Genomic DNA, 27,351 nt, shown 5'->3' on the forward strand with positions numbered 1-27,351 from the left:
AGATAAACCTACCAGGGATGTAATCAAAACAGTCGAGAATGTGGGTGGCTGCTCTCTCCAAAATTCATTATTTATTTATTGTTTACATTTTTTACAAGACGTGCAATGATTCATCCTCAGTAAAAATTGCAATGCAGCTGTTCCATCCCATGTTTACAGGCCCTGTTGTAGCCTAGTGGATCTACAAACTAATGCACAAAGGATTAAGAACCCCTACAACAGACTGGGTGATACAGGGCTAACCACCTCGCATCAATATTCACACTTCAAAAGTCATTATGATATAATATTTTCTATGTAATGTATATTTAAGTTGTGTCTTCTTAGCAAATAATATACAATTTTGTGGAGAAAACAGATGAGAATAATATTTCAAATATATTGATTTAAGAGAAATATAAAAATCATAATAAATCGTCAGAAATAAATGTGTGCTCTGGGCAAAAATACTGCAGAGAGCTCGTCAAGTAGCGACTTCTGTGAATTATAGGTAGTCCAAAGCGTTGGTTGGTTAGATGGTGATGTGTTTGTTTGTTGAATTTTCTAACTATTGTAACACGAAATGGAGATCTCTGTTGGCTGTGTTGACAATGTCTGACGTACTGAAATAAGACTCAGAATATCATTGACAGTGTTGAGAAGTGAAAACCTCTGAAAGACTAGTGTGATATATTAAACTATATTGACTGACAGAAGCCCATTCTCTCACTAATAGATAACAGTGCAGGTATGGAACACACCTGCTCAGGGCCGACAATGTAGCAGACCCAAGTCACAGTCGAGTCAGCTGTACAGTATTGAGCACAGTTTATTAACGTCGCTCAGCTGTCACATAAAGGAGGGATACCAACACTGTACTTAACACGCACAGAGTATTTTACACTATCAATGATCCACACTTCACTTGCATCTCACTTGTTGTGAATCATTACAATTTTAAATAGCGATCCACTTGCAAGTGAGTAAGCTTATCTCTAGAATTTTGCACAACCTCCAAATTTAGCTCTGAAGTTGAAATGTATCTTTTAATGTTCGATTCAGTGTTTTCTATTCACTCTGCTGCTGAAAAACTCACTTGATTCAACACCACCGGTTTTACACAGTTCATCCTCTCAAAGCTGAAGCTTACCTGTTTCATAGGATCCTTTGTTATTATTCAGGTTTTCAGATACAGTATATACAATTTTGCTTTCTATGTGCTGTTATACATTGTGCAATCCAGCAAATATATAAGAAACACACAAAGTAGTTTTCTATGTATTTTAATAAAACTAACACTTCTGTTTCCTGTCTGAAATCTTCTTTGTGTCTCATCCTCTTGTCATACCGAGAAACAAATCATAGAGGCTTTACAGTTATGCTGGCCTAACACAAACATATACTAGACACACTGTTAAAAGAAGGTGTCCTGAAACCCAATTAGTAGTGCCACAAAACTAAAGGAATGTCATATTGCTGGTGCTTGCAAACCTCTCAGAGCATCCTGAAATGTCCTTTGGGGTATATTAGTGTTACACTGAGAACTTTAATATAAAAAGGTTATAAAATATGATGCATTATTTATGAAACACCAAACTGAGTTCTTTAAAGCCTGACATATGTCAGCGATTCAAACCAAAACTGGAGAGACTTTTGCTTCTCCATGCGGTTACTCTCTATTAATAATGACAGTAAATGTATATGCCCTAGATATGGTATTGGTCTGTTGGGTGGCAAGAAGGGAATTACTAAATTAGCAATGCTATGGAAATAATCAAAATTGAACTTACAAATGCTTAACCTCGTGTCGGCTATTTAACCACAAAATCACTGAGGTGGTTAAATATACATACAAATTATTTACAAAAGTATACATTTGTAAATGGATTAATACAGAGACAAAGATGGCATTAAGTGGTACTTTTTAGAACAAAGAGTTAATTTATTTATTTGTACAGGAGAGATAGCCTCGAACCCTTTTAGTTTACTTAGTTTGGCTTTCCAGGTGTGTTCTACTAAACTCAACCATAAAGGCACCTAAATGGATTCCTTTCTAGCCAAATTACGTCTGAGTACTGGTGTGAAGTTAAACCACTTAAATCTTTTTAGATCTAATGAATTTTTTTTTAATAAATTCAGTTTTAATTAAGACTTATAAATATGATTTTATAGAGGATTTTGAACAAAATTAACTTTGCCATTTTAATGATGTCTTGTACGTGTACTAAAAAATGCTATCTGGATCACATGGAACTGTGAGTCATTTAATCAAATGTCAGATTTAACAATTTATTTGTATTTCAGAGATTTTGATTGGTGTTGTACGTCACATTTAGTATTCCAGCACACCTGTAATGGGCTTTACCTTCAATATAAAAGACAAAAAAAATCTCAGCTTTGTTGCACTGCTTTTCTTTGTTTCAGAACACAATCATGGTGTTGAGAGGCACTCTCTTTTAACAGTGTTGTGTCCTTTGCTGTTAACCTGGCATTTTCCATAACCATGCAGTGTTTTCTCTTTCATTGTACTGCATGTTTCCCCTTACTTGTTGGACTTTCAGGGGCAGGAACTTTGAACATTGAAGGTGATGATACTGTTTGTACAGATTATTTTCCAGTTCTAAAGTGTAAAGAACACACAAAACTGAAAGGCCATGGTGGCAATATGACAATGTTTTGCAATGGATATTCTATATGGAAATGTATAATTCTACACTGGAAATGTAAATACCCTAAGATAAAATATTTGTGAGACAAAGAAACACTTTTAAAACATCAAATACTTGTAACGCGAAGATTTATCCAAACTCTTCACTATTTTGTAAAAAAAAAAAAAAAACGAAACATATCTGTAAGGTAATTATTTATAGTAGTAATGTAACATAGAGACTAATAGCAAAACATATATTTTAAAGAGTATATTATGAGTATAAAGCATGGGATGTGTTTATTTTTATAAACAAAAATATCAGGCAATGTTCTCTCATCAGCACATGAACATTTTAACATTATGATAAACATTTTCTGTGGTTGTCATTGTTCAGTTGCTTTGCCAAATTGTGTGGATATGTCTGTGTTTCATTCACACGATGAGCCCGCCATGGCTTAATCCATTGTTTCTTTATGTGCACCTACTCATTTCTGTCTTTATTTACTGTCAATGATCTTGTCGTCACTGTGGTCTTCTGTCTGTGTACAAAGTAACTCATGTTTTAAGAGCAATAAAGTATATTGAAGATAAACCCTTTCAGAGAATTTGGCAGTGACATTGCATGCAGTAAGCTAGAGATAGTGACAGGGTGTTCATTACAACCACTTCAGACAAAGATAACTTCATGATTACTTGGAAGTATGTCTTTTGCTGCTGCCAACAGGTTCTGTTACTGCTGCTGTTGGTTCATCCAATTGATGTTGACTCCACACAGTTTTGACACAACACATCTAACTTTAAGCATCCTTGTAAAATACACTGAGAGTAAAATGGCTTTGTGTTGCAGACATTTAAAAGAACTTCATGTATTAATTATGTATTATTTACATATATACCCATTGTATTTGAATTATTGTCAAGCATTTCAAATGTAGATTAATGCTGAGCCTAAGAGCAACCAGAGAGATCTCAGAAAGCTGATGAAAGCTAAAAGTCCTCTGCCTTTTGGCTCTTTTCCAAAAACATTGCCATTGCAGAGAGATTATATCCAGTTACAATAATGACAACAATAGAGACAATCCAGTAAAAATAAGGACAAGATGCTATCACTATACTTGCAGTTCATTAAAAACATCATACATTCACAATTTTACACAGCAATCACACCTCATACCCTATATTGTAAATTGTTAGACAGTTAACAACAACACTAAAATTGGCATTAGTTGCAAAAAAACAAAACATGTTTGTCATCCTTACCTCCTTTAGAGATCGGACTTGGCTGAAGCAGAATTTGTTGTGCTGGAAATGTTGGATGAGAAGAAGGATGCAAGAATTTAATCCCAAAGCTTGCCAGGTTGTCTCTGCAGTGATTCCTAAAGGAGGGCCTGGGGATCACCAGAGGTCCTAAAGGGAGTTCCAGTGGGTCCAAAATCAATAGGTAAATTTGATTATTATGTCACTCCCTAGAAGAGAAGATTTTAGCACAATGAGAATGTACAATGATGACTATTTTGTTACCTCCCCACCTGCAGTATTATGTAAAGCTGTCTAAACTCTAACAACAACAATCTTCATAGATGGCGCTCCTTAGGACAAAGTCTTACCAAATAGGGCTCCGTAGTAGTGTAATGAGGAACAGTTTGGGGGTCCGTGACGTGAGTAAATTGGGAATCTCTGTAGTAGTACATTGCAGTGGCCTGCACTAGATGCATGAGCAAGACTGGATTTACCCCTGTCAAACTTTATTCACCCATAAACCAGTTTTGAACCATTACATTATTTAATTAAGACAAGGAAATGCAATGTCCCAAATTATATAAAGTCTCTATAAAGTATTTCTATATATCCATACATCAACTCTCTAATTTACACTTTTACTGGCTCTAAATTTTAATGAGTGTAGGTTGGATCTCGGCACTAGCCTTTCCCTCGCTGTGACCTCTGTGGCCTCACCGGCCTCACAGCCACGCCCCCTTGTTGGCTCCCATATCCGGGTGACGCAATCACGGCAGGACGTAAGTGAAAGCGTGCGCGCCACCCTGAGGAAGCGCCTCACGCGTGATGTGGGACATAATGGTGGATAGGTAGGGAACACACTTTGCTCGGTAAGAGTAGCCATCAACTAGTGATCAATTTCCAGCTGTTCTGTTGAACCCTTCGATCCCTCGGTATCATCAGCTGCTCGGTGCTGCTGCCAGCTCGTGCTGAACGACGCCCTGGAACGCGCTAAAATGCCTAATATCAAAATATTCAGCGGTAGCTCGCATCCGGACCTGTCTCAAAAAATAGCAGACCGCCTGGGACTCGAGCTGGGAAAGGTTGTTACGAAGAAATTTAGCAACCAAGAAACATGGTGAGTTGTTTCCCGTTGTGGGTATTTGTGAAAAAGCGAATAGTCCGAGTTGCGTCTAGTGCGCAAATATTTTACATGAATTTAATTAGAAACGTGGTGTCACGGTGAATCCGCCTCGCAGTGTTGTTTGGAACTTGTAGTCCACGCATGGCAGAGAACACATGCTACCCCCTGTCCTGCCGTTATCTTGAGCAGCCTGCTAACAAATTTACCTTAATTTACCACAATGAACTAAGACTGAAGTTACTTCATTTTATACCATAGTAAATCTGTTGTAATTCCCTGACTCAGGATCTCTCTGTTTTTCCCTTTTAACCCCTATTTCAGGCCACATTACACCTGCACTAGCCTTTGTTTACTCTGCCTCATCCATCTCCTGACTGTCATGGTGTGTTAGCGCTAAGTGTTGTTTGTCCTGTCTCCTTTCCCTCCTGGCAGTGTGGAGATAGGGGAGAGCGTACGTGGGGAAGATGTCTACATAGTGCAGAGTGGCTGCGGGGAGATCAATGATAATTTGATGGAGCTGCTGATCATGATCAACGCCTGTAAGATTGCCTCAGCCTCCAGGGTCACGGCTGTCATCCCCTGCTTCCCGTACGCCCGGCAAGACAAGAAGGACAAGGTGGGGGTGAGGGATATCTGTCTAGTTACTTCTCTCATGCCATTTGCCATCCTACATCACTGACCAGAAGCCTGCAGCCAAGTCCACCCACAGCCGCTTGACAAGGCATTTGCTTTCTTATTTTTTGTTTCTCTTTTCTTTGTCTTGTTTGCTTGGCTGATTAGAGTTTCCACTGCATTGCATGTTGTGTAGCTCCTTTGCCTGTATCATCATTGCTCTCATTTATTTTAATCCGTTCATATGACTGAAATGGGGCTGAAACTAATGATTTTTATTATCGCTTCAATTATTTTTTCAATGAATCATTTGTCGAAAATGATGACAAATGCCTATCAGAAGTTACCAGAGACCAAAGTGATGTTTTAAAGTTTCTTACTTAGTCTGACCAGCTGCCAAAAAACCCAAAGTATTCATTTTATCATATTAAATGGAGAAAAGCAAGCAAATCATAGCATTTGAAAAACCGTAACCAGCAAATGTGGTATTTTTATCTGATAAATGACTAAAACATTTAGTCGTCTATCAAAATTATAATCAATTAATTTTCTGTCAATCGATTAATCTAATTGTTTCAGCACTAGACTGAAATGTGCTGCAGCTGTATCTACCAAAAATATACTTAACCTACGGTATAATTTTACTGGACCTGAAAGAAGCTGCTGTGGAGTTTGATGTTATTTTTAGGAACAAGCCATGCTTGTGAGCTGACAACTTGTTCCATGTGACTGAAGAGATCTGTTTCATTGCAGAGCCGTGCCCCCATCTCTGCCAAGCTGGTGGCCAACATGCTGTCAGTGTCTGGTGCCGACCATATCATCACGATGGACCTGCATGCCTCACAGATACAGGTGAGCAGCACTTGGATACAAAAACCAGACCAAAGTAACAATGCATCTGATGCACTTTTTGTCTCTATTGATCAGTCCTCTTAATTAATTCTGGCACCGACCCAAAATGGCTCACAAAAGCAATATCTTTTCTTAAGCTTGGTTTCCAGGAAGAGATACAAAATTCATCATTTGGATTCCAGACTACAAATCTTTTAGAAAAATACAGCCTTGCAGTCCATACATTACATAGCTTTACATTCAAATAGATGTTTACAAAGGGTGATATGAGCCATCTATGGTCCTTCCAGTAGTACTATATGCCTCTGTGACTCCTATCCACATAGCTCTGTTATTTTTTTCCCCCAGGGATTCTTTGACATCCCCGTTGATAACCTGTATGCAGAGCCTGCTGTGCTCAAATGGATCAAGGAGAACATCCCTGAGTGGAAGAACTGCACCATCGTCTCACCCGACGCAGGAGGAGCCAAGAGGTATGCCAAGGCCACACGCACTTTTCAACAAGACACTTTGCTATAGGTCTTTTACCCTTGAGCATAGCTTACTTTCACCGTATCTCCATTGGAATTTACTTTGGATTCAAACTTGTGTGTGCGCCTGGCTTATCTCTACTGGGGATAGAAATCAAGGTGTACAATTACAGTTTGATTCTGCTGTTTCACCTGCACACCAGAAATGACACAGGCACATTGTTGTTTCCCTTGCAGGGTCACCTCTATAGCAGACAGGCTGAACGTGGACTTTGCTCTCATCCACAAGGAGAGGAAAAAGGCCAACGAGGTGGACCGCATGGTTCTGGTCGGAGATGTGACTGATCGGGTCGCCATTCTCGTGGATGACATGGCGGACACCTGCGGCACAATCTGCCATGCTGCTGACAAGTAAGCCTCACACTTGTATGTTAGGCACATTGGGAACTTGGCGGTGTAAGAAAAGTATTTGACGATAGGCTACCATGGTCTTGGTGTAGAACTCGTTTTACTAAAACTATAAAGACATTATTACTGAATTCCAAGTAGAAACCTCCCTGCAAGATTTCTTCTTGGATTATACAGTCATTAATAAACCGGATTATCACTGTTAAATGCACTGTTCTGTTTCTTCTCCCTTAGACTCATTTCTGCTGGTGCCACCAAGGTGTATGCCATTCTGACCCATGGCATCTTCTCTGGCCCAGCCATCTCGCGTATCAACAACGCCTGCTTTGAAGCCGTGGTGGTCACCAACACCATCCCTCAGGAGGAGAAGATGAAGCATTGCCCCAAGATACAGGTCAGGACTCACGATTCACCTCAGGTTCACTCACTTCCACACTTCACTGTGGAGTCAAACTGACCTGAGCTGTTTAGGAATTTGCAATTTTTGTAGTGTAATTGTTCTTGATCTTCACGAAATTCCCTCTGCTCCTCCTCCAGGTTATTGACATCTCCATGATCCTGGCCGAGGCCATCCGTAGAACTCACAACGGCGAGTCTGTGTCGTACCTGTTCAGCCACGTCCCCTTGTAACAAATAGTGTCCCCCATCAGCTGTGTGCTGTTACACCAAATAAGAGAAGAGGGAATTCCCCTGCCCAAACACAACCATTAGCAAAGCTCTTCTGCTAACTAACCATGAAATAACTATTGAACAGTCATGTCTGTTACTAATACTGACCCCATTCACTTGAGTCCTTTTCCCCTGAGCAGTGGCCCTTCAAGTCGAGGGCACCAAAGCAATCAACTTCAAGTTACCGATTTAGGCCAGCTTATTTATTGTATATTAATGAATAAGTCGTTATCCACTGTGAAGTTTCTCCCCCTTTCATAACATTTAGATACAGAGTTTGTCCTGACCATTTCACATCTCCAGGAGTAATTTGGAGCTCTTGTTACACTTGAAAGAGCTGATAAATATCCCTGGCAGGTTCCTGTGGTCAGGAAAAGCATCTGGCTAAGGTAAAGCTGTTACAATGTTTTAACAATGTTACAATGAACGAGCGTGCAAACAGTTTGATGTCCAGAGTTTAGGGTTTTTTTTTTCATATTGCTGTTGAATTCTCTGCATTTGTTTTGAGAGATATGATTCGATGAAGTGAATGTGTTAAGAGCGCTAGTTTACAATGCCACTGAAGCTCCACGCAACCAAGAGTGCCTCAGCAGTCTGAACTGAAATGACTTCCCCTTCCTGTCTCAATTTTTTTCCCCCTGTTTTGGGTGTCATCCTGGTAGCTCAGCGAGCTAAAGTGCATGACCTCATAATGGCCTAGGTTCAGTACGACTCACAACCTCTCCACTCCTATACAGTCTAATAAAGCAGAAATGCAATTAAAGTCTCATAACTATCTCTTTTTAGATAATTAGATTTACACAGCTGAAAACGGCTTGGTGGGTTTTTACTGGATGAAGAGCTTTCACTTGTCTTGATTTATTGAGCTGTAGAAGAAGTTTGGGATGTTTCTTTCAGCTCTTGAGGTGCGCTGGTTGAGTGGAGTTGCCCAGTGTCCAGGGTTTGCCTTCGAGGTTCCAGATTGAAGCTATTTCTCTAGAGAAGCTGTTGGGTTTTTAGCTTGGGGTCTCTGCAGGCTGGAGCTTCCTTCAGAAATGTTCACCTGCTATTTTTTCTTTCATTTTATTTTATTTTTTTATTTCTTTGGTTTTGTATGTCTGGAAGAAGGATTTGTCATATTATGTGCATATTCCTATCCTTTGTGTTTACTTTTTTTTTCAGTAGGGTGAATGCGCCAAATATCTGATTGCAGAATGTGTTCTTAATAAAGATTGTGAAAAATAAATATGCTTGAAATATTAAAAGGGTCATTGGTCGTGTGTGTGTGTGTGTGAGGTTTTCTCCGTTTACGAAAGGGACTGATTTTTGATGAGCTATCACAGCCCCGCCCTGTGCTGTAATAGCGTTACCACAGCGAGAAATATTAAGCTTATCCAGTTTGTCATGCAATCAACCCTAATGTATGCTGAGGTCCTCCATGATGCAGACATACAGGGTGTTCCAAAAGTAGGTCTACACTTTATATAGTGGGCCTATATTAAATCACTGCATGTAGGACAAGACGGTATGACCATTACACTGCACGAATATGTTATGGATAGGAAACAATTTGAAAACAATGCGGACAGAAGTCTTATTAACGTGTCATTTCCTGGTATTAACGTTCTAGAAGTATTTGTATTAATTAATGCTTAAATTGAATGTTGAATTATGCTTTAAATAGCAAAGATAAAAATGACTAAACTTATAACGCTTGTTTTTCGTTATCAAAAATTGTATATCTACTTTTGAAGCACCCATGGTATATCCTATAGAACAATAACATTTACATATTAATTAAAAAAGACGAAAACCTACTCCCGAAGCTACAATATTATCGCTGGCTGAGACGTTGATTGATGGGTGTAACCACCAATCGTCGAGCACGTGATACAGTCTGTCCGACCAATGGTTATTCCAGAAGGGGCGGGACAATCACCGGCATATCGTTGCACTGTGCCTCCCGTTAAACTGGCAGAGTGTAGGCTAATCTATGGAGTCTATAGGCCTAAATCTTAATATCGGTACGCATTCCCGGCTCTAAATTTAATTATGGCGTTGCTATTCGGTGCAGACAAGGTATTCAAGATGAAAGTGTAAGTGAAATGACAACCGGACATAGGTTACCCCCTATTGCAGTTTGTGGTAAACAAATCGACACAAGGGCTACCGTAGTGTCTTATCAAAGGAAGACTCACATTAACCGATGGAAAGTGAAATTGAAGTACAGACAGTTTCACCTTTCCGTTGTTGCCGGCTACTGACAGCTGACTGTTAAAGTAAGTAGATTATTTACTTTAACGTTTATTATTGCTATCTTTATCTTCATTATTAGCTATTATTATCTTCATATGTAACTATACCAGTCCGATTATACCACCTGATTAGCATAGGCTGTTGTCTCACTGAGCTTTGAGTTTCATTTTCATCCTAAAATCACCAGTTGATATTTTTCTGTTCTCCAGCATGGGGCGGTGTCCGGACCACATACAAGACGAACAGGTCCTCAACAGAGACCCAATGGCTCGTTTCCACAGCTACTTGCACGGAGGAACCTCCAGCCTGCTCTCCACCCTCCCCACCATCGTCGTCTTCCCCGTCTACAAGACTGTTTTCCGGCAGCAGCTTCACAACACCCTGGTCCGCCAGGCGGTGGGACAGCTCTACAAGGAGGGACCCCTGAAGCTCTACAGGGGGGTGGCCCCGCCCTTGCTGATGAGGACGCTGAACGGCACCCTGCTGTTCGGCCTGCAGGACACCCTCCTCCACCAGCTCTCCTCCTGCTCCTCATCCCCCAGTGTCATCCCCACCTCTGCCCTCCCAGCAGTGGCGGGGTTGGGTGCGGGTGTGGTAGAGGCTGTGGTCTTCACCCCATTTGAGCGTGTCCAAAATGTGTTGCAGAATGGCCAGAACGACCGTCGCCTCCCCACCCTGAGGAGCGTCCTTGTCAGGCTGAACTCGGAGCGGCTGGCCTTCGGCTACTACCGAGCCTTCCTGCCCGTCACTGCCCGCAACGCCCTGGGCAGCTGCCTCTACTTCGGCCTGAAGGGGCCCGTGTGCGCTGCCGTGGAGGGACAGGGGCTCTCTCCCACGGCCTCCTCCTTCGTGTCCGGGACGCTGACCTCGATGGCGATCAGCTTGCCTCTGTACCCGCTGTCTGTGCTGGTGGCAAACATGCAAGCGCGGGTGGGCGGGGAGGCGGAGGGGCTCCGGGGCTGCTGGAGGGTGCTGTGGGATTCTCGGGAGCGGAGCGTGGGCCTGCTGTACCGAGGGGGCTCCCTGGTTATTCTGAGATCCTGCATCACCTGGGGAATCACCACTGCTATCTATGACAAGCAGGAGAGACGTGCAGGCTGAAGAGGCTGAGGGTGAAAGTGATAGTGATATAGCCTTCAGTATCTTATATCGTGTATCCATTTCCCAGAAACTTGAAATAGCCTAATCAGTTTTATTGTCAAAGATACCTCCAGCAGACTAGTGCAGCTATTTTGGCCTGAATGGTTCCCTCGGATTTAAAAGCCTTCTGAAACAGAAATCAGGTTTCAATGAGCCAAAGTTTATTGTAGCCTACAGGTATAAAGGTACAAATAGTGTGCTGTTGAATTACAGGTGCCTTGCATTTCGATCTCCAAGTAGCCTATATAAAGGAGATGAATATGTATTCAAGGTAATTTGTCAATGTGTCATTTGATAGGGTACTGTATTTTACAAATATATAACTTATACAAATTAAATAAACAGATGAGTGGAATGAAGACGGTTTTTAGGCTGTAGCCTATTAAATAAAATAACACATAATCGGTATTTTACTCTGTGTGAAAGCCAAAAAAAGACATTTTGTAAATTGTTTGTTACCTCATCATATAGCCTACATGTGTAACACCGTAACCTACCTGACTTAACACAGTTGTGACACTTTTTTCTGTGCATTAAGTGCATTAATAAACACGTGTAACTCGCCCTTATACTGCAAGTGGCTTTTGTGTACATTCATTTTCATGTCATTGTGAGAAATTCACTCACTTTGCATTCTTCTGGATCTCGGTCATGTCATGTTTTGTCCACTGGATGTCACAACACTCAATGATTTGGTATCGATTTTTTTTTTACCTGTAAAGACATTCTCACTGCGCAGCCCTGCATCAGGTAAAATGACTCAGAACTACTCTTATTACCTCTGTTCATCAATTCATCCATTCAATAGGACAATGAATCAATGTAATGCAGTGTAATACATAAATTATATGGTAAATTAAGTAATTCTTATTTTGTAGAGAGGTTATAAGGCTTATGCAATAGTTTTGGTAGGCCACGTTCAGATATGCTAATTAATTCGGTTACATTGTTGCCTGTTTTAGCTGTCATTCCTTCTGTGTTGATTGTTCTGCTATCTGTCCTGTCAACTTTGCATTCCGCTACACGCGAGGCTATTCCACTGCTCTCTTGTATGTGGGCCTAATTATAATGTAATCACTGCGAGAAAGCCATGAACACGCTTATTTCCACCTGTCACATCCTTACCTGTGCTGCTGCTGCTGCTGAATAGATAAGTGCCATCCTGCCTAGGCGTTTGTAGTGCAGCCTATGCAATCTATAATAGGGCGGCACATTACGATAAACGAAACTGTAACACCAGGAATACTTGATCCTGCATGACATGTTCTGTGTAAACGGTGTGAGCACAAGCACACAGAATGCATTGTGCACAATACTTGGTCACCCCAAATTGTTGATTGTCGTGTGTCTCCTAGAAAAAGGTTGCAGCCTCTTCAAACTTTTACCCGCATGTTGTGATTTACTTTTTCAATTAGGTTCTGCTTCCTTCCTTGCTATCTGCTTATTCACCCAGGTGTGTGTTTTACGTTTCCCCCAGCCTTCAAAGAAACTGTTTCACAGGCATGCATAAATGCAAAACATTGGCACAGTTACAATATGTTTCCTTCTAATCCTGGTCTGCACTCTGCGGAGCTGAATACTTGTAACTTACAATACAGTGTAACATGACACCTCGGCTCTTAGAGCTTTTAGAGCTGTTTGTTCTCCATTAGAGGAGGCAGGTTATAAAGTGTTGTGGGTGTGTGTAGTTTCTAGTGACTGAATTTCATAACTCCGGGACTTCAGTTGGACTGCAGTGTCTCTTTTTAGCTGAGGCTGGGCTTGATTTTACCTGCATGGGCATGCACTGTAGATAACATCTTGAGTGCATCAAATAATCAAATTGATATTATCACTCTCTCTGACACTTTTCCCCATTAGTAATCTTCCAAAATGGAAGACAACCCAGTCAAGCAAGAAGTGCAGAACTTTGACAAGAAATGTCTAAAGAGGACTACCACGAAAAAAAAATAAAACTCTCCCCACCCAGCAAGGTACGTGTTATATGCCCAGGGGGAAAGGAATATGCTCCTGGGAAAAATCTGTCTTATCCGCCCTTGCTCAAGTCTCGCCCTGCCCTTCACCTCCTTGTTCAGTGCAGCATGACTCCTCCCCCTCCATCATGCTAAAACAAGTCTGCAAACATGGCAAAGCAAAGATGAATTACTGATTAACTGGATGGCTGTTCCTGATACACACCCAGCTGCCTGATAGAGAACTTGCCCTTGTTCCACTCAGTGCCAGCCTGTCCAGAAGAAGGAAATACAAAACACAAACACCCTCGCCTTACCAGCTTTCTGTCAGTAGTTTCCACTCAATTTGCAACATTCAAAGTAGCGGTTGCAATTATTACAGTGTGATCGTGAAGCCGCTATGTACTAATAGTACTGCTGCTATTTACAGTTGTACCCTGCTGTCATATTCTATGTAGAATACACAACTAGATTTCTAATAACTAGCATGTTAAAAAACAAATTGACTGTAGTCACTTGGAGCTGTGAATTAGAGGCCTAGATGAGAAAGGAGAAGGTACAGCCTCAGTTGGGATACAGTTTGACATGAAGCAGCAGGAAGGGGAGAGTTTAACATAAATCCTGATCCTTTCCCTCCAGAGACTGAGTCTCCCTGCTGACTAATTCCTGCTCTTTCTCAATCTGACAGCAACCCTGACTTGTAGTACATTGTCAGTGGGAAAGCACCCCAGGTATTAGCGCAGAAGTAGTGAGCGCTGCTGGTGCATGCCAGCTTATTGATGAGACTTCAGCCGCAATCTGTGCCACGAAAGCTGTGTTCATGCTGCAGTGGAGGGAAGAGCACATGTTAAAGAAATGAAGATCCTGGGAGCAGACTGTTAGTCTTTTGCTGTGCAGTTTGTACCTGACTTTCAGGCATTAATGAATGTGATGTAATGACCAAATTGTAATTGTTTTACTGCAACCACATGACACTTAAATACATATCTATTTCCAAACTGATCTTCACTCCCAAGCCAAACACTAGATTCAAACACTGCTGCCGAAATCATACTGTAAAGTCAGACATTGTATATTAATCGTTGGCATTCCAGCCATTACACAGCTGATTCTCTAGACAGACTTCTAAAACTGTGTGAAGAGCTTTGTTTAGAGCAGAGAGACATTTGACCGTTGACTGGAAGTTCTGGCAGATTAATAGTGACAGAGCCAAACTCAGGAGTGGAACCATCTGTCGCACCAGCTGCTTCGGCCCTGCTTCGCCAGATCATACTCACCATCTATATTTGATGCTGATCCCTCAGAGAATTATATACCGCAAATAGATCAAATCAGCAACCTTTTAAATGTCAATAAAATAAATTATTGGTTGTCTCCATAAACCTGTTAAGTGTGATACTGAATGTGATACTGATCCGGCAACTTATAAGTATCAGAAATTCAGTTTGTTAGTATCTTATCCCTTGAATAAGTAGACTAATCACAATATTCAGATGTGTCGCTCTAGCAGAAATTCCCCAGATCCACATTTTGACAAGAACTTTGGGCGTGTTTCTGTGTTGTAAACCACACTATATATTGATCATCTCATCTCTGTCTCTGTCTGTCCCTCTCTCCTCCTCTCTTTTGCTCACACAGAAATTGATGAGGAGAAGAAAGCATGCGCCACCTGAAACACAACCGCCATGATTCCTCTCTTCCAGTCCCGCTCTGTTACCTGCTCCTCTTCCACTTGGGGAAATCTGTCCATCATCTCTACTTCTGCCTCTGCTTTCCATACCACCATGTTTAACTGAAATGGAATTTAATGGATGCTTTATGGGCAAAGATCTGGGGGTCATACCATGCAAAAGTATCGCAATGGATGTATTTTATTGTGCTTTTCCATGCAGTCTAGAAAGGGGTGAACAGAGAAACATAAAGATGTAAGTGTAGGTTAAAAAAAAGAAGAAAAGAAAAAAAAAAGAAAGTAAATATTTGTGTCAATTGAATTCTGTCAAAAAGTATGCTACTGTTGACAACATGCCTGTAATTGGTGCCATTCAGGAAATGTTCTTCAAAATACCACAAAAGAAGATATTTTTGTTTTAATAAAAATCAATGTGTCAGAATGCTCTGCCTGGGTTGCTCTTATTTAGTTTTTATCAAACTTCCTTGTTAAATGGTCTTGTTTGGTTTAGGTTTATTCAAAGCATATTTGAACAGGTCAAGTCAGGACAAGACTGTGTAATGTGAGAAGAATACGACCTAAACACGTGACAATCATGAGTGACAAGTGAAAATGAAAATATTAACATTGTGCGCTCAGTTACAACACATTTTATTCCCAGAGTTCAGGCCAGGTGTAACATTTCTTATTTGCGTAATGGAGAGGTTGCATTTCCATGAAACTGGAATTTATTTCATAAGAAAAGAATTATAACAGGTAGTAAGCACCACTATCCTGTTTGCATGCAAGTTGTACTTGAGTTGTGTATGGTTCAGTGAGACCCAGTCAGCATGCAGGACGACTTCTGGTCTTACAGCAGGTCTGGGCCTGCAGGTATTAATCATACATACCTGGTTGGAGCAAGGAGTTTTAATATCTGAATTTAGCCTTCATGGACGGGGGCCTTGCATTTACTTTTATTAATGAGGAACATGCGTGTAAAATGCATGGTGATATGTTCACATGAATCTCAAGCCTTTGCAGTGTGCACATGTTTTTTGAAAGCCCATTTTGAGAAAGGAAAATGGAGTATAATGCATCTGTGCTTGAGCATGTCTGTTCTTTGTCTGTGAATTTATTAAGACGGGACGGCTGTGTTTTTCCACTCCAGGCCTGCTTGAACATGCTCGCACTGCAGCGTGTGACTACTTGAGAGCAAAGACATACTGTTTACTATCTTAAGAGGGATTTATATTCCCAATACCTATGTAAAGAAGTAGGTAGATTTCCACTTTTCCTTCAGTTGAAATGATGCCTGTCAGAAGATCTTGTCATGAAAAATATACTTTTATATCAAAGGGATAATGATTTCAGTAATAATTTCCTGAAGCCTCCAAAACAGAAGGAATGTAGGATATGTTGTTTTCTTCTTCTGTGGTCTCTGAGGATCAGGCTTATCTGTGCAAAGTCACTACATGCTAGACATTGCAGTAAAAGACAGGGGGAACAGATGAGAACACAAGTAAATGATAGGAGGAAGAAATAGCCATACTATCAGATGTAATTCATCCAAAACAAGACAATAAAGCCAGTCATGGAGCCTAAAACTAAACTGTCACACTGTCTACTGGTCTAATGCCTGTCCTATTTGTTCTTCTAATTGTATCCACGTGTTGTGCTTCTGTCAATAGTCTGATAAAGCGCTATAGTCTCACCCAAAACAAGTTATACAGGAACTTTTGTTGTTGTCACTGCTTCCTTGCAAGTTCAGATTGTGTAACAAAAACAGAAAGAAATTTTGCCAAAATCTGTCCACATGTTGCCCATGATAGAGACAATGAAGACATAGACTATTATGTGCAGTTGATAATACGATAAACTTTATAAACTAATTTCCATAACTTGATATCCATTTCTCCTGGCTATACACCATGAGTTGTTTTGGTTGTATTAATTCAGACCACACTTTAGTATTCTCTCCTGGGCTGTTCTGCCTGTATTGAGCAGTTCAGCGGCGGAGAGGGCTGAGATGGCGTATGCCCCACAACTGACTACCCGCCCCCTGACAGAATTTATCAGGAGTGGCAGAACCATTGTGTGTTGACAGCATGGATGAACAGGACGCTACGACTGGGTTATTCACTCCAGTTTCAGTGCATACCACCTCTGTTCACAGGTGTGAGAGAGTCTGTCATGACTTCTGAGTAAGACATGGATGCCCTTTCCAGGGAGATTGAGGAATTGCTCTAGTAGGAGGCTATTTCTGTGGTTCCCCAGGGAGACAGGGAGAGAGGTCTCTATTGTGGTTATTTTCTTGTTTGGTTTAGGTTTATTCAAAGCATTTATTCAAAGCAAATCGAGATTACAGCCTGTCAAGGTAAAGTTGAGACTTGGTTGGGTGAAAAGGGCTTATGGTAAAACCTGTTTTCTGTCGGTAGGCTACACCAATTCCACACCCAAAGCTGTCCTATACTATTGTCCAGCATTAGGCTTATCCAATGATATTCTCCCTCTGAGCTCTGGAGCCAATGAGAGCCGTCAGACTGATGTTCATGTTAGCGTGTAGAAGGGCGTGTACTCTCTATTTAAACCGTTTGCTTTGCACAGATTATACAGACACATTTCCTTACCTGTAGCCTAAACGACATTCTCACTGCGCAGCCCTGCATCAGGTAAAATGACTCAGAACTACTCTTATTACCTCTGTTCATCAATTCATCCATTCAATAAGACAATGAATCAATGTAATGCAGTGTAATACATAAATTATATGGTAAATTAAGTAATTATTATTTTGTAGACAGGTTATAAGGCTTATGCAATAGTTTTGGTAGACCATGTTCAGATATGTGAATTAATTTGGTTACATCGTTGCCTGTTTAACTGTCATTCCTTCTGTGTTGATTGTTCTGCTATCTGTCCTGTCAACACTGCATTCCGCTACACGCGAGGCTATTCCACTGCTCTCTTGTATGTGGGCCTAATTATAATGTAATCGCTGATCATCGTTGCCTTCTGAGCAAGCTTGTCATGAACGGGCCTGCTCAGGCATTTGAAGTGTAGCCTAATGTAATGGGTGGGGCACTATGATAAACGAAAGCCTCTTCAAACTTTTACCTGCACGGTGTGACATGCTCCTAAAAAACTGAAACATTTACTTTTTCAATGAGGTTCTTACTTACTTGCTATTTGCTTCTTTCACCCAGGTGTGTATTTTTCACGGGTGTGCTTAAATGCAAAACATTGGCACAGTTACAATATGTTTCCTTCTAATCCTGGTCTGCACTCTGCGGAACTGAATACTTGTAATTTACAATACAGTGTAACATGACACCTCGGCTCTTAGAGCTTTTAGAGCTGTTTGTTCTCCATTGAGAGGAGGCGGGTTATAAAGTGTTGTGGGTGTGTGTGGTTTCTAGTGACTGAATTGCATAACTCCAGGACTTCATCTGGACTGCAGTGTCTCTTTTTAACTGAGACTGGGCTTGAGTTTACCTGCATGGGCATGCACTGTAGATAACATCTTGAGTTGGAGGGATCTTGTGTCTGCTTTTATTTTTCTCATGTCCTTTTTGCCGGGCCCATGGGACCGGCCGAGAAGAGCAAAAGTAGTTAACTGACTGACTGATTACCCATTGTTGAAAGTTGTGCGAGAAGTGGTGTCAAGACCTACAGTCATGGTGGTATACCTGATATCGCGTTGTTTGCACTGCCATCTATAAAGATTACTACAAACTATAATGATACACTGTTGCTCAAGCATTCGCACTACAACCACATCGTCAGCGCCGAAAATTCATGATTACTTTACCAACGTGCTTTTATTTTACTCGCTCTCGAATGTAAATAACAACATAACTGAAGGATTTGGGTTCATGGATTGCAGCAAAAGAGAGGAGCTGCAGAATCAATAATGCTCTTTTACGGCACTTTCATGACATTAGTTATTAGCTTATTAGCTTGGTGACATTAGGTAGTCACCAAGTGAAGCTGTTTATGTCTTTACCAGTAGGTGACTCTGAACACCACATCTACTGTGGGTCAAAGAGGCTAGTCTCCATAATGTTGAGAGAAACACCTGGAACTTCACCGTGGCTAAACAGGTTTTCAATAAGATACTCGTTACCTTCCGGTCATAGCCATTAAAAAGATAGGATAATAACACATTTGCCCTCGGCAGATCATGTTGGCCAAGGCATGATGCTATTTTGTTAACAACAAGATAACTAGCAAATACTCTAGTTAATGAGTATATCCAAGTCAGTAAACACGCCTTACCGCTAATCCCAAGAGCTCTTCCGATCCTGCATGTCACGTTTCTTTTCAACATGCCGAATTCTGCATGCCTGCCGGGAAAAGCATGCACCTCGCGGAAGCGTGGAAGCCGCTGTCCCAGTCTTATTACAAGCCAATGAAAGAGGAAACTATTTCATATTTTAACGATTTGTTGTCTTATCTCAGGCCAGGTGAGGGTCACCTGATGAAATTCACTCTGTCAACCAAAAATAGCCCAACATGTGTGCTGTAAAAAGGATTTGATTCTAGGGTCACCAGAATCAAAGTTATAGGGGGGGATACATTATTCGGCAGGTAGAAATGCAGACCTGCCGAGGTAGCCTAATTAACATTATAAAAGAGCAATTCTCCTCACAAATCATTAAAATGTGAGATAGTTTACCCTTTCGTTGGTGTGTGGGACAGCAGCTTCCGCAAGGTGCATGCCTTTCCCGGCAGGCATGCAGAATTTGGCATAACAGTCATTTTGGATGTTTTTATAGTTAGGTATTCCCAACATAGCTGGAGCCAGTTACTGAATTTTTGTAATTGGCTCTAGCTCAGCTTCTGATTGGTCAAATTTTTCAAATTTGGCACACACATAGCACACACCGTTAAGCAGGTCTCCAAGCGGTTTTGTGGCATTTCGGCCAAAGTTGACCTAGACAGTTGAAACTTGGTATATAGCTGTCATTTGGCATGCTGAACAAATTTCCCACAAGGACCCATAATGTCAGTCTGGGTAGATTGGCCACCATCTTGGAAATTTTGTGAAACCTTTAACAATCTTATTCTCTGGAACCGTAAGTCCAAATGACACCAAATTTGGTATGCATGGTCCATGGACATGCCCAAACAAAAACACAATTCGTAATGATCGGGTAGAGTTATTAGCCAATCAGATCCTGACATTTTACAAGTTATCACCTATGACCTTGAATCTTGGTGGGCACATTAGTGACAACCTTAGGGACTGTACCAAGTTTGGTGTTGATAGCCCAAACGACAACACAGTACCAATTTCAGATGGTGCTATGCTAACCGCTAATGCTAGAAATCACACATTTACAGCATCTACTCATAAACCGTGACTCACATTCACTTCTGATTGCTAGTGGACACTTCTCCCACCAGTGATTTTCAGAAGCGGTCACTGTACTAGGCGGTCGCACTGGCGCTGTGAATACCTTTTTGAGTCTTGCAGCTTTAATTGTAGTTGTAGTGTGAACACAGACATTCTATTTACTTAGAACAATTTAAATCTTGTTGTAGTTATAGTTATCTTTCTATCTAGCTATCGTTCTACATGTGGGCCTTTAGAGTTGTACAAAGTGCCACTTATAAAGTATATCACTCACTACAATGCAGAGGGCAGTACAGAGCACGAATTATACTAGGGTGCGAAAGCCAAGAGGAGGCGAGACATCAATGGCCCGGCTTGCACTAGGTCAACCTAGTCTTGTTAATAGTCAAAATCCCAGTTTTTATTCAAATTGACATTGTTCTCATTGTTCACTTTTCTCCAATAGTAATCTTCCAAAATGGACGGCGACACAGTCAAGAAAGAAGGGCAAGGACACCCAGCCAGTCAAGAAGTGCAGAACTTTAACCCAAAAGGTCTAAGGAAGACCACCACGAAAGAACGTAAAACTCTCCCCACCCAGGCAGGTACGTGTTGTATGCCCAGGGGGAAAGGAATATGCTCCTGGGAAAAATCTGTCTCATCTGCCCTTGCTCCAAGTCTCGCCCTGCCCTTCACCTCCTTGTTCAGTGCAGCATGACTCCTCCCCCTCCATCATGCTAAAACAAGTCTGCAAACATGGCAAAGCAAAGATGAATTACTGATTAACTGGATGGCTGTTCCTGATACACACCCAGCTGCCTGAGAACTTGCCCTTGTTCCACTCAGTGCCAGCCTGTCCAGAAGAAGGAAATACAAAACACACACACCCTCGCGTTACCAGCCTTCTGTTAGTAGTTTTCATTCAATTTGCACCATGCATCAAAAGTAGCGGTTGCAATTTTTACAGTGTGATTGTGAAGCCACTATGTACTAGGCAAGGGAATCAGTAACTCTAACTATGGCAAGTAACAGGTCATAGAAAGGCAAGGACGCCAAGTCAAGTCAGACGATCAGACAAATACTACAGGGAAACAGACAAAAATATACACCGAGAGAATGGGAACAGCTGGATGGGCCGGAAGGCGTCTAGGAGCTGATAGGCTGACAGCAGGCAGGTGAAGGCGGGACAAAGTCACAGGACTAATTGGCTGATGGCAGACAGGTGTGTTGTGCAGGAGGGAAACCAGTGGGCAAGGCAGGAACTACAGAGAAACAAAGAGAACAGACAGAAGACAGAGACAAGGCTAGGGAGAGATGGAGGTAGAGGGAGATGGAGAGGCAGATACAGGCATAGCCATGACATAGACTAATCACAATATTCAGATATGTCGCTCTAGCAGAAATTCCCCAGATCCACATTTTGACAAGAACTTTGGGTTTCTTTTTGTGTTTCTGTGTTGTAAACCACACTATATATTGATCATCTCATCTCTGTCTCTGTCTGTCCCTCTCTCCTCCTCTCTTTTGCTCACACAGAAATTGATGAGGAGAAGAAAGCATGCGCCACCTGAAACACAACCGCCATGATTCCTCTCTTCCAGTCCCGCTCTGTTACCTGCTCCTCTTCCACTTGGGGAAATCTGTCCATCATCTCTACTTCTGCCTCTGCTTTCCATACCACCATGTTTAACTGAAATGGAATTTAATGGATGCTTTATGGGCAAAGATCTGGGGGTCATACCATGCAAAAGTATCGCAATGGATGTATTTTATTGTGCTTTTCCATGCAGTCTAGAAAGGGGTGAACAGAGAAACATAAAGATGTAAGTGTAGGTTAAAAAAAAAGAAGAAAAGAAAAAAAAAAGAAAGTAAATATTTGTGTCAATTGAATTCTGTCAAAAAGTATGCTACTGTTGACAACATGCCTGTAATTGGTGCCATTCAGGAAATATTCTTTAAAATACCACAAAAGAAGATATTTTTGTTTTAATAAAAATCAATGTGTCAGAATGCTCTGCCTGGGTTGCTCTTATTTAGTTTTTATCAAACTTCCTTGTTAAATGGTCTTGTTTGGTTTAGGTTTATTCAAAGCATATTTGAACAGGTCAAGTCAGGACAAGACTGTGTAATGTGAGAAGAATACGACCTAAACACGTGACAATCATGAGTGACAAGTGAAAATGAAAATATTTACATTGTGCGCTCAGTTACAACACATTTTATTCCCAGAGTTCAGGCCAGGTGTAACATTTCTTATTTGCGTAATGGAGAGGTTGCATTTCCATGAAACTGGAATTTATTTCATAAGAAAAGAATTATAACAGGTAGTAAGCACCACTATCCTGTTTGCATGCAAGTTGTACTTGAGTTGTGTATGGTTCAGTGAGACCCAGTCAGCATGCAGGACGACTTCTGGTCTTACAGCAGGTCTGGGCCTGCAGGTATTAATCATACATACCTGGTTGGAGCAAGGAGTTTTAATATCTGAATTTAGCCTTCATGGACGGGGGCCTTGCATTTACTTTTATTAATGAGGAACATGCGTGTAAAATGCATGGTGATATGTTCACATGAATCTCAAGCCTTTGCAGTGTGCACATGTTTTCGAAAGCCCATTTTGAGAAAGGAAAATGGAGTATAATGCATCTGTGCTTGAGCATGTCTGTTCTTTGTCTGTGAATTTATTAAGACGGGACGGCTGTGTTTTTCCACTCCAGGCCTGCTTGAACATGCTCGCACTGCAGCGTGCGACTACTTGAGAGCAAAGACATACTGTTTACTATCTTAAGAGGGATTTATATTCCCAATACCTATGTAAAGAAGTAGGTAGATTTCCACTTTTCCTTCAGTTGAAATGATGCCTGTCAGAAGATCTTGTCATGGAAAATATACTTTTATATCAAAGGGATAATGATTTCAGTAATAATTTCCTGAAGCCTCCAAAACAGAAGGAATGTAGGATATGTTTGTAGCTGCCCTTGGAATCAATCAATACGCAGAGAGTCTCTGACGGGTGCCTTAATTTTATTGTCTCTTCGAACACCTTGATGAGCACCGTGAAAACTATAAATGAAAGTACAAAACAAAAGACAAATGCTTATTTTTAGTTTCACAAGTGTAATAAATTGTTGCTTTAAAGGCACTTTACTGAGCACAGTGAAATACAATAAGCTCTAAGTAAATTGTATGACTTAATATCCAGTTTTAGTGTTTTAACTATATAAGTACAATTAATGCACTTTAATCCATAACATATACATTTTGTTAGACAAAAGAGTATGTATTAAACTTAAATTCACAGACACTGATATAGTAAATTAGTGCTGTTGGACTGTCATGTGTAGAATAGCTGACATTAGTTAATTAGAAGCAGCATTACTTTCAATGACGCTACAAAATAAACAAAGACATACACTTCAAGGTTTTGTAATACTTGCACATAAATTGAAGGCTACATACCTCGCTCCGCTTACCAAGGGTGCTATATTTTAAGAAAACCTCGTAGGTATCGCCACACTGTGGGTCTTGCCTGAGTTTAAACCAACAATAGAACATGTCTGTAACAACGTGAAATATCAGCGGCACAACTGGCCAGAATGTAAACAGTACATGGCTAAGAATACAGTGTCAAGACAGGGAAACTCACTCGGTAAACTCTAATAACACTTTATAAAACCATCAAAAAGAAACGGGAATGGAAGCAAAGGTGAGTAACGCAGCCATAATTAGCAGCCTTATTTCCCGCTATCTCTGCAACTCGCATTCTTCCGCTGACGTCACAACGTAAACAACTGGTTGCTAGGGCAGTCTTAAAGCGATCTACCGTCATTTACACTCCCACCAATCATGTTATGATGAATGAACATAGTTAAGTTAACAAAGACTACATGAATCATACATGATTTCTAGATTATAATGAATGGCCTCTTCTTAAAGCTGCACAATTAGAAAGTTTAGGTTTATAATGCCTACGTCACTGCTTACTGATCTTGCAAATGTTTAGAGGTTTGCATAAGGGAATCACGCATATAGTGAGTCATGCACTCTCGAGAAGGAGCACTAACTTCTGGATGGGCCGTTCAAAGATGGAAGGTTTGAAGGGACTATCTGATTTCCTTGGTGGTTTCCGCTCTCCAACTTGTACCTTGACTCTACGAACTAAGCCATCACCCTGTTCCATTGTTTCAACCACTCTTCCTAGCTGCCACTGGTTTCTTGGAAGAGTGTCGTCCTTGATAATGACAATGTCATTTACTTTGAGGTTGCGCCGGGGTACATGCCACTTCTGCCGTGTAGAAATGTTCAGGAGGTATTCTCTCTTCCAGCGACTCCAGAACTGTTCAATCAAATATTGCACTCGGCGCCACCGTTTTGTTGCATACATATCTTCCTTTACGAATTTCCCAGGAGGTGGGAGAGCAACCTTAGACTTCATCAGGATGAGATGGTTGGGCGTCAAGGGCTCCAATGATTTAGGATCGTTGATTCCATCTACATTTAACGGACGGCTGTTAACAATGGCCATAGCTTCGTAGAATAGTGTTCTAAGTGAAGCGTCATCAAGTCTGCCTGGACACTGACAGAAAGTGGCATTCAACACGTTTCGCACAGTCCGGATTTGGCGTTCCCAGACACCACCGGCATGACTTGCTGAGGGAGCATTGAAGATGAATTCACATTGTTTATCAGCCAAGAAAACTTCAAGTTCCTTGGTGTTACATTGCTTGAGTGCTTCTCTGAACTCGTTTCTGGCTCCCACAAAGTTTGTGCCATGATCGCAGTGGAGTTGGCGAACGGCTCCTCTGAGGCTAATGAAGCACCTCAAGGCATTGATAAATGTATCTGTCGACAGATCTTCAAGCATTTCGATGTGAACAGCTCGGGAAGAGAGGCAAGTTAAGATCAATCCATACCTCTTGCATTCTTTACGGGCTCTCTTGATGACAAATGGGCCAAACACATCCATACCACAGTATGTGAAAGGAGCTGAGGCTTCAACACGTTCTTTAGGGAGCTCAGCCATTTGTTGTTCCTCTGCTGGTCGTCGGAGTTTCCTGCATCTCACGCAGTTGTGTATCAGCCTGGCAACAGATTTGCTCCCACCAATGACCCAAAAACCATTTACTCTGAGCTCCATTTGAGTTTGACTTCGGCCTTGATGACAAATTCTGTCGTGGTAGTGGGACAGAATGAGCTTGGTGATGTGACAGTTTTTTGGAAGAATGACTGGATGTTTTAGTTCTTGACTGAGAGATGACTTCTTTAGCCTCCCACCAACACGAAGGAGTCCCTTATCCACAATAGGGTCGAGGTGAAAAAGAGGACTTGAACTTGGAAGACTGACTCCTCTTTTAAGTGTCTTCATCTCTTGAGGAAAGGCTTGCTGTTGGACAAGCTTGATTACCACCTCAGCCGCTCTCTCACGTTCTTCGATGGTCACAAGGTCACTGTGGTGTTCTTGCTTAGATGCCAGCCTCTTAATTCTCGCAACGACCTTTAGGAGCCTTGTCCAAGAAGAAAATCTACTTAGACAACTGAGAATGTTGAAGCAATCATTGGTCGTGGTTGCAGTTACCTGAACTGCTCTAACTTCAGGATCGCCAACCAGCAGTTCAGTAGAGAAGGTAGGTCTTGGTTTCACTTCTCGCTCCCACAGAAACTTGGGTCCTGACATCCAGATTGTTGAGGAGATATCGGAGGCATGAAGACCTCTAGAGGCATGATCAGCTGGGTTTTCTGTCGTGTCAACATAATGCCACTGACTGGGATTTGTTTTTTCCTTTATCAGTTGAAGGCGATTTGCGACAAATACATGGAACCTTCGTGCATCATTATTGATGTATGCCAGCACGACTTGAGAGTCTGTCCAGAAGAACTCCTTGTCAATTTTCATTTCAAGTTCAGTTTTTAACATAACACTTGTTCTGGCGGAGACTACAGCTGCTGAAAGTTCCAACCTTGGAATGCTTGTGATTTTTGTGGGTGCAACTCTTGCCTTGGCCATCACAAGGCTGCAGTGGACTTCATTATTGTCATTTATGTACCTAATATAGGAACAAGCACCATACCCGACATTACTGGCATCCGAGAAGTGGTGCAGTTCTGTCCTCACGATGTTGCCAAAGTTTTGTGGATGATAGCATCTTGGTATCGTGACTTCCTGCAGCTTCCGGAGACCATTTTTCCACTCCTCCCACCGTGGGTATAAATCCTCAGGAAGTGGATCATCCCATCCAATGCCCATACGGCACAGTTCCTGTAGGATACACTTTCCACGCAGGGTGAATGGGGAGACAAACCCCAGTGGATCATACAGAGAGGCAATGACTGACAGAATGCCACGGCGAGTTGAAGGCTGGTCCTTTAAGTTGACGTTGAAGCTGAAGGTATCATTTTCAATCGACCACTGAATACCAAGTGCACGTCCTACAGGTGCTGCATCCAGACTGAGGTCAAGAGGTTTAGCAGTTATTACCCTTTCCGAGGGATCCACACAGTTGAGGACTTCTTTCTTATTTGAGTTGAACTTATGCAGACGTAGACCTCCTCTTTTGCACAGTTTTTGTGCTTCGATGATCAATTTCTTGGCTTCTTTGATTGATGGAACGCTGGTTAGCCCGTCGTCTACGTAGAAGTTCTTCTCGACAAAGGCTGATGCCGAAGGATGATCAGATTTGTGTTGCTGTGCCAAATACTTCAGGCCAAAGTTCGCGCATCCAGGAGATGAGGCAGCGCCGAAAAGGTGAACTGCCATCCGATATTCTTGTGGTTCTGTTTCCAAATCTGCGCCATCCCACCAGAGAAACCTCAGGTAGTTCCGTGCTTCAGGAGAAACAAAGAATTGATGAAACATTTTTTCGATATCACAGATCACGGCCACAACTTCCTTCCGGAAACGACAAAGAACTCCCACTAGGGAGTTAATTAGGTCGGGGCCAGTCAGTAGAGTGTCGTTTAGAGAAACACCACAGAACTTTGCTGAGCAATCGAACACAACCCTTAGCTTGTCTGGTTTTTGTGGGTGGTATACACCGTG

The 27,351-nt window shown here is 41.5% G+C and overlaps 3 protein-coding genes and 1 long non-coding RNA gene across 6 annotated transcripts; all 4 read left to right on the forward strand.

Annotated features, from left to right (window-relative positions):
* Nucleotides 1–4,694: 4,694 nt before the first annotated feature.
* On the forward strand, nt 4,695–9,236 carry prps1b (phosphoribosyl pyrophosphate synthetase 1B). 3 transcript variants are annotated; one of them, XM_071524834.1, is made up of 7 exons: nt 4,695–4,985; nt 5,424–5,613; nt 6,339–6,455; nt 6,804–6,928; nt 7,163–7,336; nt 7,568–7,727; nt 7,871–9,236. In XM_071524834.1, exons 1-7 carry the CDS (start codon nt 4,864–4,866, stop codon nt 7,961–7,963), a joined length of 981 nt encoding a protein of 326 aa, XP_071380935.1. In that variant the 5' UTR covers nt 4,695–4,863; the 3' UTR covers nt 7,964–9,236. The 3 variants fall into 3 exon arrangements, with proteins under 3 accessions (XP_071380935.1, XP_071380927.1, XP_071380940.1); XM_071524826.1 differs by having other exon boundaries at nt 6,357–6,455; XM_071524839.1 differs by having other exon boundaries at nt 5,424–5,607; nt 6,357–6,455.
* A 938-nt stretch (nt 9,237–10,174) lies between these two features.
* Nucleotides 10,175–11,338, forward strand: LOC139648788 (solute carrier family 25 member 53-like). Its single transcript, XM_071525029.1, has 2 exons — nt 10,175–10,260; nt 10,447–11,338. The coding sequence occupies exon 2, from the start codon at nt 10,448–10,450 to the stop codon at nt 11,336–11,338; it is 891 nt and encodes a 296-aa protein (XP_071381130.1). The 5' UTR covers nt 10,175–10,260; nt 10,447.
* A 1,903-nt stretch (nt 11,339–13,241) lies between these two features.
* Nucleotides 13,242–13,344, forward strand: tmsb1 (thymosin beta 1). Its single transcript, XM_071525531.1, has one exon. The coding sequence runs from the start codon at nt 13,250–13,252 to the stop codon at nt 13,328–13,330; it is 81 nt and encodes a 26-aa protein (XP_071381632.1). The 5' UTR covers nt 13,242–13,249; the 3' UTR covers nt 13,331–13,344.
* A 4,154-nt stretch (nt 13,345–17,498) lies between these two features.
* Nucleotides 17,499–22,325, forward strand: LOC139649201 (uncharacterized). Its single transcript, XR_011695594.1, has 3 exons — nt 17,499–17,649; nt 20,782–20,920; nt 21,852–22,325. It is a non-coding gene; the product is annotated as an uncharacterized lncRNA (long non-coding RNA).
* Nucleotides 22,326–27,351: the final 5,026 nt, after the last annotated feature.

This window comes from Centroberyx affinis, unplaced genomic scaffold, assembly GCF_046629955.1.
Source record: "Centroberyx affinis isolate AG114_WGS23_722 - 3 ecotype Tasmania unplaced genomic scaffold, CSIRO-AGI_Caff_v1 ptg000108l_1, whole genome shotgun sequence".
NCBI lineage: Eukaryota > Metazoa > Chordata > Actinopteri > Beryciformes > Berycidae > Centroberyx > Centroberyx affinis.